This window comes from Sinohyriopsis cumingii, chromosome 2 (assembly GCF_028554795.1).
Source record: "Sinohyriopsis cumingii isolate HCF-2022 chromosome 2, ASM2855479v2, whole genome shotgun sequence".
Classification (NCBI taxonomy): Eukaryota; Metazoa; Mollusca; class Bivalvia; order Unionida; family Unionidae; genus Sinohyriopsis; species Sinohyriopsis cumingii.
In genome coordinates, this window is record NC_142962.1 from 37,628,952 (window position 1) to 37,650,289 (window position 21,338).

General features: G+C 34.4%; 2 protein-coding genes across 3 annotated transcripts in view; one reads left to right on the forward strand and one right to left on the reverse strand.

The window, feature by feature from the left end:
• The window catches only part of LOC149804660 (E3 ubiquitin-protein ligase TRIM9-like), a 180,525-nt gene extending 165,266 nt beyond the window's left edge, over positions 1-15,259 (reverse strand). For both annotated transcript variants that reach the window (XM_089942913.1, XM_089942912.1), the window contains exon 1: positions 14,453-15,259. In XM_089942913.1, coding sequence (XP_089799039.1) covers positions 14,453-15,208 — 756 coding nt within the window. In that variant the 5' untranslated portion in view covers positions 15,209-15,259. The remainder of the gene's footprint in view (positions 1-14,452) is intronic.
• A 62-nt stretch (positions 15,260-15,321) lies between these two features.
• LOC149804662 (L-2-hydroxyglutarate dehydrogenase, mitochondrial-like) overlaps positions 15,322-21,338 on the forward strand; it is a 31,330-nt gene continuing 25,313 nt past the window's right edge. The window contains exons 1-2 of the mRNA XM_089942915.1: positions 15,322-15,440; positions 17,787-17,914. Of these exons, the coding sequence (XP_089799041.1) occupies positions 15,328-15,440; positions 17,787-17,914 (241 nt within the window). The 5' untranslated portion in view covers positions 15,322-15,327. The remainder of the gene's footprint in view (positions 15,441-17,786; positions 17,915-21,338) is intronic.

Here is a 21,338-nt window from a genome sequence, read left to right on the forward strand (position 1 = left end):
GCATAAATTTCATCAAAAGGAAACTCTGCAAGCCTTGTTTCCTTTGAATAAAAAATTTTTAAATCTCATAGTATACCATTGATACAGTTGTTATTGTTGTAGGATTTAAAACCATTTTTCAGCACAAGATAGGCTATACATGACGGCCAGTATAAATGCTGGAGGACGAATCCTGAAAAACCCTGAAAAGAACCACCAACCCATGAAAAGTTATTGGCAAACTTTCTCATATACCCACATTGGTGACCAGCCCGAGACTCGAACCAAGGCAGACAGAGGTGAGATGACAGTGACCTGTAATGGTGAGCACTGTAGATCACTTGGGGCCACTCATGGAAACAGCATATATATATATATATATATATATATATATATATATATATATAGAGAGAGAGAGAGGAGAATGAGAGATAGAGAAAGACAGACCTAATTGATACACGTTAATTAACATAAAACAAATGTGATTGCCATGAAAGTTTTATCTGAAATATTGCATGTAATAGCTAAGCTACATTTATTCATTTCTCTTCTTGATCATCATCATCAATCATCATAAACCCATTATGCGAAATAAGGAGAAGGTGATGCAAGTCGTTGCCAGATTTAACATTGAACTTCACATTTTCATTGTTTATAAAAGATTTAATGCATTAACAGCTGAAGACAGAATTGTTTAATGTTTTCTACTCATTATCAACAACAAAACGATACAACTTATTGTGGTTCCATTGTAGAAACTTATCATCTTTTTAAAAAAATGTGTGTGGGTCTATTGGTTCTGAAGTGCTCTAATTGCATGTCTTTGTATAAAGATTTATCGTGATCAATGATTAATGCAGTACATTTCACTGTTAAACAACAGTGTTTTGTAATATCTATATATATATATATATATGTGTGTGTGTGTGTGTGTGTGTGTGTGTGTGTGTGTACCTTCTGGTAAACAAGCGTATTCAATCTAATACGGAGTAAGCCAAATGGTCTTCCTGCCAACTAGACTATGACCCCCCCCCATTTGATCATGCCCTATGGCGTCACGGCGATATTCACTCTAAATTGCTGTAGCAGGCTTAATGCCATTTTTAAGCACACAATAGACTGTACACAGCAGCCAGGAAAACTGGTGGAGGAAAGACCCAGGAAAACCCAAGGAAGAACCACCAACCCACTTAAAGCCATTGGCAAGCTTTTTCACATGCCCACATTGGTCAAGTCCAAGACTTGAAACCAGGTGGACAAAGATAAGATGGTAGTAACCAGTAAAGGTGAGTACTTTAATCCACCCAGGGCCCCTAAAATAGAAACAAAAATATTCCAATAAAATTTAACACTGATAAATACAAATATAAAGATAAAATTGGGGGTAAATGGTCACAAATATCCAAAGTAAATGTGGCAAACATAGTTGTTATAAATTTAAGTAGATGTCACTACCCCTTACTTGGTGATTCATTATCTGTACATCTGTGTACCATATCTCTGAGAATATCATCTGATGGTAGCAGAGCTAAAGAAGGATGGAATAGGAATTCATCCATGGCATCAATGAGAATGGTACCACATCTCTCATATTTGATTATTTAAGTTGTATCATAAAAATAAAGCTATTGCTCCCAAGTCAATAAGCAACTGGCCTGAAAAAGTGAAGTCATAGTTAATAGAGAACAGGATTCTACCATATCGCCTCAGGGCAATTCATGAACAGATGCAAACTTCAAGTCAAGGTTTAGGCAGCAATGCTAACCAAAATATTTAAACTTCTACAGTTTAAAATAATTAAAATGATGTTTAACCAAATGAGTTTGAAACTCAACATTTTCCATAATCTGAACATTAGACATACAACTGAGGAGGGGAGGGGGAATCATGGTAGGATTTGTAATCCAAAGGTCACAGGTTCAATACCTGCCCAGGCCAGCTGCTTCAGTGTGTCCTTAGGAAAGGCATATAGGTCCCATTTCCTGGGTTGATAGAGTCAATAATGTGTTAAAAGTGCTATTAAAATCAACCAACAACAACTCGAGGCTATTTATATGTACCATAATATATAAAGATCCTGATCTAACATAGCAAAATAAGCCTGCAGAACAGGTCTAAGATGTTTGTTCCACTGATTAATCCAAACAAACTGCACAGACCAAACTCTACCAGAGTATTGTGTGATGGCAGATCAGGGTCTGATCAGTGTGCAGTTGAACTAATCTTACAAGCAAGTATATATGGTAAAGTATTGGCAATGTACATGCCATACTTCACTCATCTTACATTTGTTTCATTTGCTGTATGTCTTTTCCTCTTGCCATGACAGGATTCAGTTTTCAAAGCATGTCATTGTTCAATATATTTGACATCTCAAACCTTACAATTGCCATGATATTGTTTTGTACTGCTACATACTTGACGAAACATTTGACAAATCAACAAGTCAACAAGACATACTATACTGCCAAGACATGCATATTATGATGACTGTGTAAGTTCTCAATAGCTAAAACAATTCTGCAGTGACAACCAAAACTTGAAAGTGTGCTTTGCAAGTATACATGTTTCTGATGTAAACATTTAAAATTACTATCTGACATTATTAAAATACTGTATGTACAATATTCTTTTAATACCTCAATAGCATTTTTCAATGTGCTTGATATTCATCAATCACATCAGACACAGTATAAAAGTAAGTATTATTTATACTGTAGGGAGAGTTTGAAATAAGCTCATGCTTGTTGCTCAATCCTTTATATCTATGGTTCAATTCTGACTTGCAGCACACTGTACTGTTTAAATAAAACTGTTTCTGTACAATAAAATGTTCCTCATCAAAGGTTCTGTTAACAAACATGTTTGCTTAACGGTACATACTACAATTTAACGATGTTTGTGAGCATTATCTATAAATCAGCCTGGTGTGTAACATGCAACACAACCAAGAAATGTCAACTTTGACCATTTTCTAGTGATACAACAGGATGCAAAAGTCAACTGTACTAAAAGAAAAGAAGTACGTGTAATAGAAAAAAATCTATGAAAGCTCAGATGTAGAAATATATAATTTAATTTGAACTGGTAGTTCCAATCACACTAACAGCAATGCACATGTTCATTTACAACTCTCACTGGTTATAGAAAGATTTACAGGCAGTAAACTAGACTACTGTATATACTCGATGATGAGTGCAACTGCAAATTGCACAGACTCGGATCTGCTATTACATAATGCACTGGCAGATCTGGGTATGTGCAATTTGTTAGGAGTAAGCAGTGGATCAAACAACATAGACCCTGATCTGGAGGCACATTATGCTATGGCAGGTCAGGATATTTGCTGTTTGACTCAAAGTGTAAGTGAGTACGTATGGTAAGCTGTCTGACACTAGGCACTTTCTTAAAGGGTAAGGTGTGCTATTCAAGAGGACTTTATGAGCTGCAATGTTAAAATCCGCTATGGGGCTGACAACTGTTTGAATATCAAAATACATGGCTTTACAATGTCTACACCTAGAATTTATACAATATTTAAATGCCCTTTAATGTACATTGTACAACAAATATTTAATCCTGGTGTTATCATTATAACAACAACAACAAAATTGTGTCACTTAAGCTGATTTTAAATGTCTGTCTCGGTTTAGTTTTGTTGTGTTCAACATCATTTTTCAGCACATGACCAGCTAGCTATACACGGCAGCCAGTAATATTTTAAGACTCCAGGTAGAACCACCAAACTACAGGAAGCTATGGGAAAGCTTTCCTATATACCCACACTAATCTCAAACCCACACCGACAGAAGAAAATGTGCAAGTGATCTGTGATGGCAATCACTTTTTGCTCATTCTGCCACCCAGGGCCCCTAATTTAAATATGTATGAAAAGGGTTTAACAGTATAGAAGCACTATCCTGACTCTATAGTGCCCAATAAATTACAGAAGAATTGTAACAGTAAAACAATTGCTAAAATCATCAGGATGAGAAACCCTTGAATGTAAAAATAAATGTTACCAGCATTGCCCCTAGCCAGTTTTAGGAGGGTACTGCACCCTGTCCTCTCTGTAATACATCCAGTACTAATAATAGTTCTTTGACCTATATTCCTTCAATAGCAGATATATAATCTGATCCTACATCTATCAATGGTACAGCCTGGCTGAATCACACCCAGGTGTTTTTGAAACGGGTCTTGCTCATAAGAATGCATAGTATTACAGACAGAAATATCATAAGTGTATTACAGCTAAAATAAATGCCAATTCTTACCAAAATATTACTGTAAGTCCTCATTAATATTTTTTTCCCCAAAGGAATATTTCACCATTTTCAAAATGGCATCTGCTTGGATGAGCAAAGCACATAAACATGATAAAATTCCATGTAATATTACATGGTAGATGGTAACAATCTATATATGCATTATGACCATCAACTAACCTGTTTTTCAGCTGCAATGCATCAGAAATGTTATCTTAAATGAACCTATTTGGTTAATAGGGTGCCCTCTTGAGAGGCTTTAAAATGACCTGAAAGGCAGGCCGTCTGCTACCCTGTCATGCTTAGTGGTCTGGCATAAGATTAAAGACAAAAGGTAAAAATATATATCGAAAAATTTGAAAAAGAATATACAATCAAATATGAAAGTACAAGTTTTGAATTAGACTAAGCTGCATATTTGATTGTTTTGTTTATAAATAGTGTTTTAATGTTTCCAAAATATGCAAAACAGTTTCATTCAAGCATATAGTCACATTCTGTCAGCAATTTACTTCTAGTGTAAAAATGATCAACCTTTTACAATGGCACAATCGATTAATAAAAACCATGCAGTAGAAAGAAGTTCCAGACATTTGCAAAGATAGTAATCAATAGCAATAAAAATATAGAAAAAATAAAATAGAACTAAACAGCTGAGTGCTGCTAGCTTGGTCTGTCACATATGAATTTGACCCCAACAAGAAACCTGGTCTACTGGCCAGACTAATGAGACTGGTGGACCGTATGTTTGACAAACCTGATTTAAATATAATCTGGAGTTGAATTCCTAAACAGTCACTTACTTCAAACTTCTACTTTTCACAAATTATAATAGAATTTACAATTTTTGCATGAAACCAAGATGAATGATTGCATTGCAATATCAACCATTCAAAATTATGTGCTAAGTTGCATTTTGCTACTAGATGGCTTGATTGGTTGATTGATTGGATTTACACTGTGTGTGCCCAGAAGGGCATGTGCAACGGTAGTAGATGGCACTGCATTCCACCAAATGCCACATACCACTTTTAATGTGTAGTTGCAGATGATGCAGATGTACTACAGTGTACAATGTCTCAGTCCAGTCGGTATTAACCCCATGCAGACAGTGTCTATTTATCCCATGAAGTCAGTGTCTATTTACCCAATGCAGTCAGTGTTTCAGAGACTAGGGGTGAAATGATACATCACTCCCACGTATCAATATGACTTATGATATGCAGTCTATGCCAAGATACATTATTTATACACATATCAACTTGATTGACAGATTGCCATTTTATATGTGTTGATGTTTATCAGTGATAGGATGGTGCTATTTTATATGTGTTGACGTAACTGTCAGTGTATTTCTTGCATGAAGATTACAGGCAGAAATAAACATGTCATAAGTTCATAAGCCATTCTCATCCTTGAAAAGATAAAAAAAAATATTTCCATACAGACTACCTGTTAGATGTCAGTAATTCTTATTCAATGTTTTAGGCAATTTCATTCTGCTCCATTTGATAAGATACAGAACTCCTCCTGGTCAGACACTACACCCTTTGTTTTACAATGAATGAATGCTTTTAAAACATTTTATTATCAATTCTATGTCTTCAATTAAATCTGGAAGACATTATGGTGTCATCTTCAAAACAGAACAGATAGTGCAATTTCCTTGTGGAAGGAAAATTGTACCTAGAACAAGTCCAAGAATGGGAGCAGAGATAACTACAACCAAATCCTTCACAATGTACTTCCTGCAGATGCAAAACTACTGCCATGAATATACATTTTCATTTCTGTGAGTTAAAAAGTAAATTACTGATAACACCCACTCTCCTTCTACAAGTTAACAAAGTGACAATACTCAAAGCAGTTTGGAATATGTCCCATTGCCATAATTTCTGTGCTCATTTTTTTCCCAGCACATCAGTTGCAGGTTAAATATACCAACCTAAAAGGAGACATTCCAAACTTGTTCTCCATGAATAATTCAAGTACTTTACAGATCATTTGAGAGCCACTTTGTAAGAAGTTTCCCTGTTGCTTTGTATCTATTTAGAATGAGTTTGGATGCCAATACTTCTGGTGTGTCACAAAGTGAGCAAGCTAGTTAGTTCTGATTGATGGTTACTCTGGTCCTGAACAATAGTTACCAATGAGAGTTGAATATAACATATTTCAATGTGTGACACACCTGAATTATTTGATACAAATAGACAGGATTTGAAGCAACAGTGAAAATTTGTGCAAAAGCGCTTATTAAACAATTAGTAAAGTACTTAAATCAGACATGGGTAAGAAATCTGGAATATCTCCTTCATGCTGATACATGCCATCAGTTACCGAGTATACCTACTGGATAAAATAATCAGCATGGATTTGCAGGGATGGGGGAGGGGGGGTAGTACAAAATTTCCAACTGAGTGAGTTAGTAACTTTGTGTTTGCTAATTTATGGAGGGCTTGTGGATATTGTCAATACAGTACTTTTTCTTTGCTACTGAAATAAATAAATGCATGTAACTGCTATGGCTGTCTTGGATGAATTCTCAAGTTAAAAAATAAAAGGCAAAACGACTAAGAACTGTTCATGAATGCTGTAGATTAAAGTAATGTATAGGGTTAGCATCGTTTTGTATCAAGTCATCACCTCTTGTAATCTGATTAAAATCTGATCTCCACTCACATGAAGATCTGATTTTAATCAGATTGCCACCACTTCTATTGATATGGAATAAATTTATACATCAACAGATTGAGTAATCATTTCACCCAATATAAGAGACCAACGCCTAAATTGTGGGGTGATGGATGGGTTGTTTTCGAATTGAAATTCATATCCTTTTAATTCAAGACAATTTATTTTTTTATGAGAGTTAGAAATTGCTTTAAAAAAATCAGAGGCCCATCCTCCCCAGCCAAACTAAATGGCTGGCCCCTAACAGGCTTAATAAATTCCTATTTTTTCACTTTCAGACAAAAAAATTTCTTCAAACTTTTGGACATCTAATATTTATTCAGACTAAAAACATTGTACACAAAATGTATGCATACTCCTGAGGCTGGGTAACCTTGCATGAAATTTCAAGAATATTTATTATTCATGATTGTACTTTAGAAAGCAAATCCAGGTGGGGGTGGGGATCTGTCTCACAGTCTGTTATCTTCTTTGTGATTATACAGATGTATGATGTGGACAAAAAATATTCATTACTGTGTTGATAACTAGTTTAATCTACACTGCAGTTAGAAACAAATTAAAATAAAACTCCATGCAATCTTTACAGTAGAAATATTCAGAGTATACTTTGTACAGCAATACTGAGATCCAATTTTTGAGCTATTTATAATGAAAAATGTAGAGAAAATCTACATAGTAATTCTTTTCAAAGATATATCATCTCATCTGAGTTAAATGGGCGACAGAGGTCTGCCATTTTACTTGCACAGTTCATGATCAATAGAGAAACAAAATATCTCATGGATCATTACAAATATACAAATATTTTATCATAAATGTTGAATCCAATCATTTCAATGCTTTTTCATTGTACTCTCAATTAGATATATGTGAAGTAGTAACAGATCAACCAAACCTGCAATCCTGAAAGTGTCAATTACATTCACTTACCCCACACATTAGACTACCTGAACAAAAGAAACTTGTCAATGCCAATTATAGGGTATCTTCCCCATGGATCTACCACAATCCAAGCGCTAACAAGATTATGTCAATGCAGAATGTGTGCATGAAAACAATATTTAAATGTTTAAAATTCAGAAGACTATGTAACTGCAATTCAAGCATAGGGAAGCAATAATGCAATCAATGCAGGAGCCATGGAAGGCATTTGTTCAATAATTTTATCTTTTCATGCATACAAGTGGTGTAATCAGTCAGGTAATGAAAACTGACAATTGCTTAACCATGTGGTGGCCCTGTAGGTGGTAGTTATCTTTTCTCCTCATATCACAGGACACTAAGAAGTCTGACTCCAACTCTATTCTGCCTTCTTTAGACAGCCAAACAGTCTGCTCCTCTGTTTACCCAACACATCTAGGTATTGGTTCTTAGAACTTAAAACCAGTCTGTCTCATCTATTTGTTGACTGATTACAAAAGTGCAAATACAAATGATCTTTCACTGGATCTCACTCGATAAAGGTGTAACTGTATTATATATATATATATATATATATATATATATATATATATATATATATATATATATATATATATATATATATATATATATATACATACACAACTTCTTGCTATAAATAAAATGTAGTTGTAAACACCAATGTCCCCTTTCTTCTGTCACTCCTACAAATGATTAAATTCTATTTATTTTTAATGTTCATTGAGAAAATATATCATAATCTCTTGTTAAACATCAGAATTTTTAAATCTGCATGGTTTTTAAAAAGATTCTTTGTGTCTTATAATAGTTCTGTTCCAACTACAGTTCAGAACCAAAGAACATGATGCTCCTCTGATCAAGAATCCAGGATTTTCATTTTGTGTCTTGTACAGTTGTGGAAACTGTTAACTGTCAAGCAGCCCAGAACAAGGTGAGAAAATGTAATTTGTCCTGAATGTTATATCAAATCAAAAATATTGTGTAAGTTTTAATGCAATGTAACAGGGCCAGCGCAAGCTATGTGTGAGCAGTGCGCTTCCAAGGGACCTGTTTTGATAGGGGTGCCAAATCAGAGAGGAAATGGGGAAGCAAAAATCAGAGAAGGTAGCTTACATGATTTGTTCATAAAAACTTTATATATGGTCATAATTACATTAATTCTTTTGAGCTGTTTATTTCCTTATCAGTAAATATTTATCTGTATATACAGAATGAGTACTGGGATATGACAGGTTATTTATCCTCTCTGAGATGGGATATATGAGAATTCATATATACAAGAATGAGCACTGGGATATGACAGGGTATGTATACTCTCTGAGATGGAATATGTCAGAATTCATATATACAAGAATGAGCACTGGGATATGACAGGGTATGTATCCTCTCTGAGATGGGATATGTCAGGGTATGTATACTCTCTGAGATGGGATATGTCAGAATTCACATACACAAGTATGAAAACTGGGATATGTCATGGTATGTACAAGCTTGAATAATGAATGATCCCTGTTACTAAGTTACATTGGTCAGGTAAGTACTGTGACAAACCATCCTAAACTGTAAACACAACAAACAAATACAAACACTTCTTCTGGTACTAATTAGTCCCTGTAAGACCATGTTGCATAACATTATTTCAAACAACACAAGAAGCCACTAATACAAGCTGGAGGACCATGTTTGCACAATCTGGGTCCTATTCTAACAAAATAACAAAGTAAACTATAAGAGATGAAATAAAATTGTAAACCCAGACTAACTTAGTAATAGTTGGTCAATTTCTGGTTCCTCAAAATCTGACTCAACATTCTGCATTGTTATTTTTATGAAGAACAATCATTAAATTTAGAATGGAAATTGTAATACCTCGGTGGTTAGCACTGACTTATAATTGCACAAGTGCGGTTTTGAGTCCTACCAGCTTGACACATCCCTGGACAACATAAATTGTGTTATTAATGTTCCATAAAGATCCAAAAGGTAAATCAAACTGCAAGTGAAATCAAACAGCTAATGAAGAATGAGGGGCAAATTTTGTCCTGACTCCAACCACAAGTTATGTGTGGAGTGTACTGTAGTAAGTAATTTAATCCTTCCATACAAAAAACAATAAACCCTGGTTAGGATATCAGGTCAACGTTTCCAAAGGTATTTAAGAACCAAAACACTGAACTTGTTAATCAGTACTGTATGTAATTTATACACTGTGTAACACTGAAAAAGGAAGGTATTTGACTATTCACAGGATAATGTTTAGGATGGCAGTGTACTGACCAAATATAAATCTGCCACTGTCCCAATAACAAAGTATTTATCCTGATGGTCATTATCATTACTAGAAAGATCATCCGTAAAAATCTTTATGTCAGGACAGATTTATCTTTCTTGATGGCATATTACTGTCAGAAAGAAATTTATATTTCATCATATAAAAAATTATTTTTTATATTCTGAAAATCTCTCTCAGATAACATTGGCCGAGTCCAATACTCAAAACCACTCAGAGGTTAGAATGCTAGTATCGGTAAAATTGCATTAGAACATGTGGTCACTCTTGGCCCCCTATAGTTTGGTGTACTTTGTTTAACTCATAATTCTGATTATGGCTCACCTTATTTTTTAATGTACATAGAATGTCTGCTGCTGGCAGTGCCAGATTAAGGCCTTCCAGGGCCCTTAACACTGAAAATATTACAGTGCCACTCCCTTCATACAAAATGTGACATTAAAAAGAAAGCAATATTGAAAGCTAAAATGGTGGGGAAATACCAGTGTTGCCATCATTCCAAACAAAATACTTGTACATACATATCAAAACGGTCATGTATAAGTCATTCAATTTTATCATCAACAATTAATTTGCATTTTTTTCTGGTGCCCCTATATATGCTTATTTTGCTTACTGGGCAATCCAGCCCTCGTTGCTGGACATCAGTATAAAGCTACATTCTTCAACTTTCTCTAATATTACCCACTTGGATCCATTTGAACCTTGATGACACCAAAGACCATATATAACAAAGGTATTACCTCAAGACACAAAAAGTGTATCTGTCAGCCATAATGAATTAATAGTGTTGCTCTGCAAGTCCTGCAACAAACTACATTAACACCAAGAATTTTCTGCACATTTCTAAAGTGTATTTTAACTGGAAAAATTTGCACAAAATGGGCTACAGTTGGAAATGTACAGAATCAAAGAAAAAAATACTGCTTATGTATACCATGCTTTAATGCTATCGGTAAGAAACGTTGTAAAGCATCAGGTCAGGAGGAATTAGTAAGCAATGTCATACAAACCAGCACTGCAAAATTTTACAACTTTCCCATAAAATAACAACAATAAATAAAGGTGCTTTTTTTAAAAACAAAAATAATTTACAAATTTGGTTTTAGTTTTGTTGCTTAATTTTACAATTATCAGTATCTGCACCTTAGTTCCTTTGATTGTGAAAACTGGAGAGTATACACCATTTGTTGTATTAAGAGTGGAGCCAAAGTTAGCCCCCACAAAAAGAACAGGAAAATTCATGGAGACGGAGATCACAAGCAGATGTGTTATTTACATCCCTATTATATGTAAGACGACAGGACTTTTAGACTCATCAACTTTAGGAATACATATAAATCAACTGAACCAAATTTTGTTAAAATTATTTATGATTATGAAATACAGCCAGACTTTTCTAAAACAACGTAAGAACAAAAACTGGGTGGTTTTATAGAGATGCCTTGTATATGGAAGTTTCAGTATCAACAGGACAACCATTTGCAGAGAGAGCCATATTTGAGCAAGACTGGTTTTGTGAAGCTTTAATGTACATGCATCTGCCAACTTTGATATTTTTCTAATTTTATTTTTTCTAGTGAAGACTAAAAATAATAAAAACATTTTTCATAAGCAAAACAAAATAAATAAATAGGATCAATAAGCTGCTAGGAGGAATGGCATAATGGGTAAATGAATTGCGTATTTTTCAATGGCATCATGGGTAACTGAATTGCATATTTTTCAATGAAAATTAAAGGCAGTGAAACCAACCATTTTGACTTATGCAACAACTATTGGCAGTGCAACTGTGGCATAAGTCAGAGGTATGCTGTACATAATTAATTATTTGGTCAATTCTTGGTGACCAAATAATCCTTTCCTGACCATCAGAAAAATCCCTTTGTTGTTTAAGTTATTTTCTAAAACAAGAAAATAATTTTTCTAAAATTAAACACAGATTTTCTTATGTTAACACAATAGTTTTCTAATATTAGCTTGACAGCTTTTTCATCTTAAGTTTTAGCTTGACAGCTTTTTCATCCAAGATCAGTTTTGAGTGCTACAGTAAGGACAGCAGGGTGCTTATCAAATATGGCAGGGTACAGCCCCCTGCCATCTCACCATGGGAATCAATGCTACATAATAGAAGATTTATTCAATGGCTTCACTTCTAAGCACTGTAATGTAATAGTTTTGACACATGTTCCCGTATCTTTCAGTGATCAACATCTAATCTCTTCAAAGATTTTGCAGTTTGGACATTAGAAATCATGGAGGTCAGTCAATACTGGTTCAAAATTTTCAAGCTCAAATCTTCAATACGGTCTATTTTAGGATGTGCAAATTCAGATTTATTTCTATTACTGTGATGAAAATGTGAGACAGAAGCCCTTGTCATATAGTTAGGATATAGTGATAAAAATAAAGGTAAGGCTCTGAAAATATGCAATACTTTTGTGATTTATTTTATTTTATTTAATGATTAGCATAACATTTGCACATTTTAGAATAGATCCTAATTTGCACCAAAAATATCGAAATTTTTTTTAAACATAATATTGGCAAGGCAAAAATTTAAGAGAAATAACACATACATTTAGAAACCACAACCTCTTTTTCCTTTTTTTTTGTTTGCAGGGGAAACTCCACCAAAATATTCAAAACCTTGAGTAGAATATTTAATGTCACCCCCCACAAAATATGTTTTTGAGATTGCCCAAAACCAACCTACCCTAATTTTAAAACCAGTGCAAATATGACATAAACATTTTTTGTACCTAATCATTCCTCTTGTACAAACAAACTGGGAAAGAAATGAAAGTATTCAATAAGCATCTTATTATAATTTATGTACAAAACAAGAAATCAAAATATTTGTTATTCATCAAATGAAAGTAAACTCATATAGTCAACAACATGTTAAGTATTAAGTGATTCATTCATTAGGGGATTTATTTATTCATCAAAACTTTTCAATGACATTGATTAATGACTATTCTTAATGTAGTATGAAGGTGTAAGTGTAAAATAAAATTACCATAAAAACTTGCTTATAAGACAAGTTCAACTGCAAACTGCACAGACCCAGATCTGATGTCACATCATGGGTGTATGAGCAGTCTCTTTATTGTTTGCAATTTGACTTTTGTCTTATAAGTAAGTATATATGGTAAAAAAATATACTGTTTTCATGAACTGTCCAGATTAAGAATGAAATCTTGCAGTGGCTGTTCTTTCTTATGGCCTGTTTTCATTATACACACACAATTAATTGTATAACTTCTATTAAGAGGATTAAAGATATAATATCTTGCCTTCGAAGGGTGACAACACAGACTGTAACATACAACCAACAATACATAAAAAAGACAGTGCTTCACCATTCTGTATTTTACATGCTTGTCTAGGACTGCTGCAGGGCAAGATTTATTTGAAGTTAACCAATTACAATACAGGCAAGATAAGACATTTTTGATAAGGGACTCAAGTGGGTACAATTAAACCTACTTCAGCTAAGAGTGATCATTTTCATTGGTCTACAACAAATAGATTAACATTAATAAACAGCCAGATCCTGTTAATTGGGTTTCATAAGGTGTTCACAATAACTGTAAAAGTAGGCAACCTAAGCACCCCTGATATCAGACTGACCAAGGTTTCACACCTTAGGCATTACAGGAATTTGCTCAGATAGCAGGAGGCTTCAGGACATGAATGACACCTAATTAAATAGTTTTCTCACCTGATCTTATTCACATACCACAGTAGGTATTTAGTAAGGTTTCCATATCCTGCAGTCAAAAATGCTTTATACATTTATCTAGATATACTAGTATGAAATCTTCATTTTAAACTTTGTTTTTAACATTTTGCTATAAATACAGCATCATTTAAAAAAATTATTATCAAGTTTTAAAAAGGTGGAAATAGCATAGAGATTGATGGGATACCACAGGAATATCTTATGCAAACAATAATTTTTTTTTATCATGTTAAAAAGGAAACAGACTGGTGGAAAACAGAATTGTCTATGACAAAACCTGAAGACTGTTCGCTCAGGTGGAAATATTTTTGAAAAAAATTAATATCTGCCAGCATTTATTTTTAGACAGCACTTACTTTATGCCAGGAAACAAATGAAAATATAACATAGATGCCATTTTTCACAATAAAAAATCCGTCTTCTCAATAACTAATTATAAACTAATCAGACAATAATATTATATTCAAATTATATTTGTGAAAAGTAAAAATTTTCCTTGCACAACTCTATAAATGAAAACAAATAACTTACCTTTTGTGCTTTGGCCATTTGTCCCAGTGCTTGAACTTCATGACTGATATGCTGACCATCTTGATGGCAGGTGATACACAAAGGCAATTTGCATGTTAGACAGTACATACTCATGTGTTCGTCCGTATGTTCCAGACATTTAGCCTCTTTACCTTTGTTTTTTGACCTCAGAATTGATTTTCCCTGAGCTGGGTCAACAAGGTTATGTTTTGCCAATGGCCCCCTAGATGGATGACAGTTGTCTCTACATGCATCACAGTAAAACACTTCACATTGTTCACACATCACAGTTGCAACACTCGATTCATTTTCACACAGTTGACATTTTACAGCCACATGAATTTGTTTATTTTCTCCATATTTATGAACAATTGTTTCCAGAACTTTATTTTTGGGTAATGATTGATATCCTTTTTCTCCAAGAAAATTAACCTTTTTACACACTGGACATCTTATTCCATAGACATTTCCTTGTGAAGACTGAAAAAATATGTTATTAATACTGGGTGTACCCACATAACTATTGGGTCTACTGTTACACACCACCCCACTATCGGTTTCACTAACGATACTCAATTTGTCAATTTCTGGGCAATCACTTGAATCTGAACTTCCCTCATCCGATTGTGGAATAAATTTATCCACTGTCTCCTGTAAATTGCAGGCACATCCTGAACATACATTATGTGAACAAGGGAGAAAAAGAGGGTTACAGTACAGCTGATTACAAGCGGGGCACCTAAGTTCCCCTTCCATAGCGACACACCTTCTCACAATTCACACCATGTACACTATTGAACGTTTGAAGGAAGCGGTAACATGAAGGCGTCCTATATACATGTTTGAACCTCTCGTGAGATCTCGTAGAATTTAAGATGGCGGCCTCCGTGAGACTTATTAGACCCGCTTTTGAAAGAGCGTTCCTTCTCGCACGAGAAACGATACCAGCTACTTCATCAGCTTCAGAGTATAGGCATTTATCATATAGGTTTGAATTTGTGTTTTCTTGTTTTGTTTGGCCCAGGAAAAAAAGGTCTAAAATTCGCCTACATATTTTACCGGTGTAAAGCAATTTTGTATATTTGGAATAGAAGATCCTATTCTGGTAGCAAATCTGGAAAGTAAAATGTGTATAAAAAAAAATGCTATTCAGGACAGAAATTAATGAAATTTATCAATATTTGCCATACTGTTTAGAATGCTTGCATAAAATTAATGGTATTTAGTTTTTATTGTGTTTCAAAGCTGACAAATTTTGCATCTCAATAAAAACAGTTGGTGTTGTGTCAGTGTGTGTTTCTGTTTTTGTATTTATTTGCTTTAGACTGCCAACTTAAAAATGGCAAGCATCGATAATCTTAGAGGGGATCACTTACATTGATAAATAATATGGGAAGTTCCACTGGAAGTTTTTGGACCCTGCCCCCATCCGCCCCATTTTAGATATGCTTTGACACCTAATTATAGACAGGCCTTTTGAAGGTGAATACCAGGTTTTATGAAAGTGGAAACTGGGCTGGCAAGATTAATTAGGAATGTTAATCAGGGTTAATTAGAATTCTTACCACAGACCCATTGTCTAATTTATTGGATCTGTTTACTTTCCCTCAGCTTAACTGGTAAAATGTAGGGGTGAAATAATTCATCAATATATTAAATGCATTATACTTTTCCTACACTGATAAACATATCAATACCAAAGGTGGCAAATTTAAAAAAAGACAATATTTACCCAAATACAAGTTATTTTAATATTCAGCAGTCATTAATAATTATTAGTCTTTAAATTGAGAATTCATCTGAGACAGATGGCACAGGCTCATGCTCTCATTTTTGTCAGTAAAAAAGAAAAAATCTGTTGACAACATCTACTCACTTGACACCAGGCGACATGGTTGTTAATGCCAACTCCTACCTCTCCACTTCCTTTCTCCTTATCTTATCCGAACTGCACCTTTAGCATCAAGGAGACATTCCAGATGCGTTCCCATGTATAATGAATTACTTTACTCACCATTTAATAACCACTTTTACACAAAGTTACCCTGTTGATTTCTATATTGACTATTTTGTGGCTTTACTTCTGATGTGTTACACAGCGAAATATATTACATTGAATTCTGAGTAAACAATAATGACCAGTCAGAACTTAATTTGACCTTATTCCCAGCATGACATTAGGTAAGTACTGGAAAAACAACAGAAAAGCAAAAGTGGTTATTAAATGAGCTGTAAAGTACATAAATCAAACACAGGGAGCAAAGTTGGGATCAATCTTTTTGTGCTGAGATATTTAATCAGAACTGAATGTGCCAATGTGATAAATAAAATTAGCACAGAATAGGTGAACAGGCCAATTTAAAATCACACAAGTTGGCATTTTGCGTAGATTTTTTTAATTTTTTGTGGAGGAAGTGGGTTGTCACTAACAAAAACAAGTACATGTGGCTGTGTCAGCTGTTTTGCACCTTCAGGAATGATTGTGTGGTTGATTTTATTGGTATTAATTTCTACTCACAATCACTGACTTGATAGGATTTTCCTTGCACTATTTTTTCTCATTTTAAGATAACACCATATTGTCTTCCAAACTTATACGAAATCCATATTGGTATTAAGCTGTTTTTTTTGTGTCCATTGCTAATGTGTCATTTACTGGTATTTTGTCACAAATTTATAAATGAAGGCAAAACTACAGTGTGAGTGCCACTACTGAGTAATGGGAATATGCAGCTGTCTGTATAGTAGGGGAATTTACAAAGACAGCAACAAATGTAGCATTACATAATAGAAATGTTTTGCTTGTGGGCATATGTGCATTTTAGTAAGTGAGCATATTTTATGGCTGAATTCATACTTTTTACCTGTGATGTACATGTATTAGGAACTATCAGACTTCTGCTTTTTAATCATTTTATTGTTTATTATGTAAAATATTTGCATTTACCAAAGACCCTGTTTTGTGAGCTAAACACTAGATAAACATTATGTGACTTGCATTATGTATGTATATTAAACTCTACTTGACATATTCCACTATTTTAAGTTTCTAATTACTAGATTAAAGTCAAAGTCTCAAAACATTTTGTCAATGGTGAAAGCAAAATCGCTGAGTTTTGTCAATTTTTAAACCCTTTCAGACTTTTGTGTCATCAGTGATTTTTTTAAAAGTATAACAGCTTTAATGCTTAACAATAGATACAGATTTTAATAATTTTAGTAGATTGTATATTTCTAGTAATGAAGAAACTCGCTGTTTTCAGTTGTTTGTTTCCCCTATAAGTCATATTCTATTACAGATAACAATTTTTAATTCAAATGCTTTTTTTTTCAGCCATAAGGCCAAAAATTATGATGTAGTTATTGTTGGAGGTGGTATTGTTGGCTTTGCAACAGCAAGAGAGTTGATTCTTCGTCATCCATCGGTAACCTTTGCGGTCTTGGATAAGGAAAAGGAAATTGGTATGTCTTGACAGAGATGGTCTGTTTCCATTTTATCAATAAATGACTTTGATGATGATGCATCATATAACATGTACAGACAGCTACTGGAACATTCATTTGAAATGAATGCTGAAAGTAATAGCATAGCATTTGCAATCATATTTCAAATTAAAAATATTTGTCACAAAGATTTTATTATATAGTTCTATGGAGAAATGGTTCTTTTTTGTAAAGAAGCATAACTTTTTTTTACATGACATTTATGATTTTGTTCATGAAAAATACTTACATTTCACAATTTACTTGCTTTGGTGAAATTTTTGCATTAAGCTTTTGACCACTTTAGCATGTTCATGGTAGATGCATAACATGATAGCTAAAATCACAAAACTTAATGAGGGGATCCATCTTAGATAAGTACGTCATAGAAAACGTTTTCTGACCCATGTCATGATTCAATGACTTTGTTCTCATTTCGTTTTGAAATTTCATTTACTGGGTACTGTTGATATTAGAATAATGAAACTTGATAATTGGAATAATCTATTAGTACTACACCCTTTCCAAAGAAGGACACAGTGACCTACATTTTATTCTTTAGCAACACAGGTTAAATATGCTTGCATTTTGCTTATGACAACATACAATTTTCCATGCTCAGTACTTTGTTAACTACATAGACCCCTTTTGACCAGTAGGAATATCTATGTTTATTCAGTGGTAAACTTTCCATTTTAGTGACATTACCTCTTGTTATACAAGTATATAAATAGGAACTGTGTTAGTTTGGATTCCATCTTCAAGGTCACAGACCAGTATTTAAAGTATTCCTTCACACTTTCCTTTCAGCTAAACTTTCATGCCATTTGTTTGCTGGGTTTTTTTTGAACAAATAATGAATGTGTGATATGAAGAACATTATGGGTCCTATCTTCAAATTCAAAGTCACAGATCAGTGTTTTTTGGGTTTCGTCACATTTATCTCTCCCCTCATAACTTTAGAGCTGTCTGAGATCAGGAGATGAAAATTGGTATACTTATTCATGATCATTAGTAAGTGTGTCATTTACCACATTGGGAATTCAATCTTCAAGGCGTAGGTCATGGGTCAGTATTTTAAGTTTTTCTTCATTAGAAGCTTTAAAGTTCTTTTAGATAAAGGGATGAAATTTATATATTTGTCATGTACCACATTGGGATTCCTATCATTAACACCATGGTTACAGGACAATATTTTATGCTTAAGTAAAGTTTTTCCTTCTGCTCTATAACTTTGAGCTGTTGAATATGTTGTGTGCCACTTTTGAGGATTGTGCGTTGAAGATCAACATCACGGGTATGTTTTTCATTGTCGCATTTGTTTGTTTTTTTCCTCACAGTATCTTATCAGGTCCTTACAGTTCAGTGCTTATACGCATAAATTTCTCAGTGTGAAGACATCTCATGTATCAAAGTCAAGGTTTTATCTTCAGGGTCAAGGTCACATCTTCAGGGTCAAGGTCTCTGATTAATTTTTTTTCTTCTTCTTCTCCATTTTTACTTTTGTGATCTTTGAGATAGAGATGTGAAACTTAGTCCCCATCCATGTCATACAGCAGTGTCACAAGAGTCATAGTCAGATTTGATCACTGCATACTTTCTGTGTTCGCATCGCCATAGGCTTACTCACTTGTTAACATTGGTTTGGGGGCCCCGAGTGGCCGAGTGATCTAAAGTGCTCTCCATTACGGATCACTGCCATCTCACCTCTGTCTGTGCGGGTTCGAGTCTCGGATTCGGCCAATGTGGGTATGTGAGAAAGCTTGCCAGTAGCTTCTTGAGGGTCGGTGATCATTTCCGGGGATTTCCCAGTTTCTTCCTGCACCATTAATACTGGTTGCCATGTATAGCCTATTGTGTGCTGAAAAATGCCATTAAACCCTACAGCAACAACAACATTGGTGTGAATATTAGGAAAGGTAAGTTCTGAGGGGTTCTTTCCTGACAGGCCAATCCTGAATTATTAATTATGTCAATTAGACATTTGCAGCAGTTCTTATTAGAATACTTCTTAAAGTCACTAAGTAAATAGCATATTATGAACAACTCAACAAGATTCTTCTGTTGCCATGGACATGCAATTTATCTATCATGGCTCCAAGCCTACAAGAGTTACCTACCATTCTTGAAATAATAACCTTCCTGCATAAGTTACCCCCCATTCTTAAGCCATAATCAATAACTTCGCACAATTTAAAAGGCATGGGAATCAACTGTTACACAGATATTTTCATTATTTCTTTCAAAATGTGTGCATTTAGTCACTTAAATTTTGAAGTCATGTTTATTAAACTTGACTTGTCCAGAACATATGTTTTAGCTGGTATGGTTTTAAAATTGCCACACATCACAAAATGACTTAGTCATATCAAATGCGACATGGAATGCCTTTTCTGATCAATTCATTGGGTTTTTTTTCAGATGCCCATTCAGAAGTTTCATTATTAAAGTAGGAATATTATGTTTAAAAACAGAAAGTTTAGTAATTTGTTTGAACAATTTTCCACAAGAAGAAATGCGTAAATATTTTTAAAATAATGAATAAAAACATGTGTCATAAACAACTAAGGTTGTGTAGGGAAGCTTACAAAAAATGATGACCTGAATGATAGGAAAGCGTACAGAGAGATGATGACCTGAGTGATAGGGAAGCATACAGAGAGATGATGACCTGAGTGATAGGGAAGCTGACAGAAAGATGATGACCTGAGTGATAGGAAAGCATACAGAGAGATGATGACCTGAGTGATAGGGAAGCTGACAGAAAGATGATGACCTGAGTGATAGGGAAGCATACAGAAAGATGATGACCTGAGTGATAGGGAAGCTGACAGATGATGACCTGAGTGATAGGGAAGCATACAGAGAGATGATGACCTGAGTGATAGGGAAGCTGACAGAAAGATGATCTGAGTGATAGGAAAGCGTACAGAAAGATGATGACCTGTTTGATAGGAAAGCATACAGAAAGATGACGACCTGAGTGATAGGGAAGCTGACAGATGATGACCTGAGTGATAGGAAAGCGTACAGAAAGATGATGACCTGAGTGATAGGGAAGCATACAGAAATATGATGACCTGAATGATAGGGAAGCTTACAGAAATATGATGACCTGAGTGATAATGAAGCATAGCTGGCAGGGGACACTTTCATAAATTGGCCCCTGACAAATTTCTTAACAAGGCTATGGTGTGACCTTTTGAGCTATTATTGTGTAACAATTAAAAATTTGGATATATTTGTGAATTTGGTCTGTCCAGCTTGTGTTGTTCTTGAAATTGATGTGAGGAATGTGGATCTCATTTAGTCACTGCACAGCATGTAGCCAGTGAAATTCCAGTAGTCGATTAGGAAGCAAAGCTAGCCACTTATAGCAGTAGACATGTTGGCTCAAGGCAAG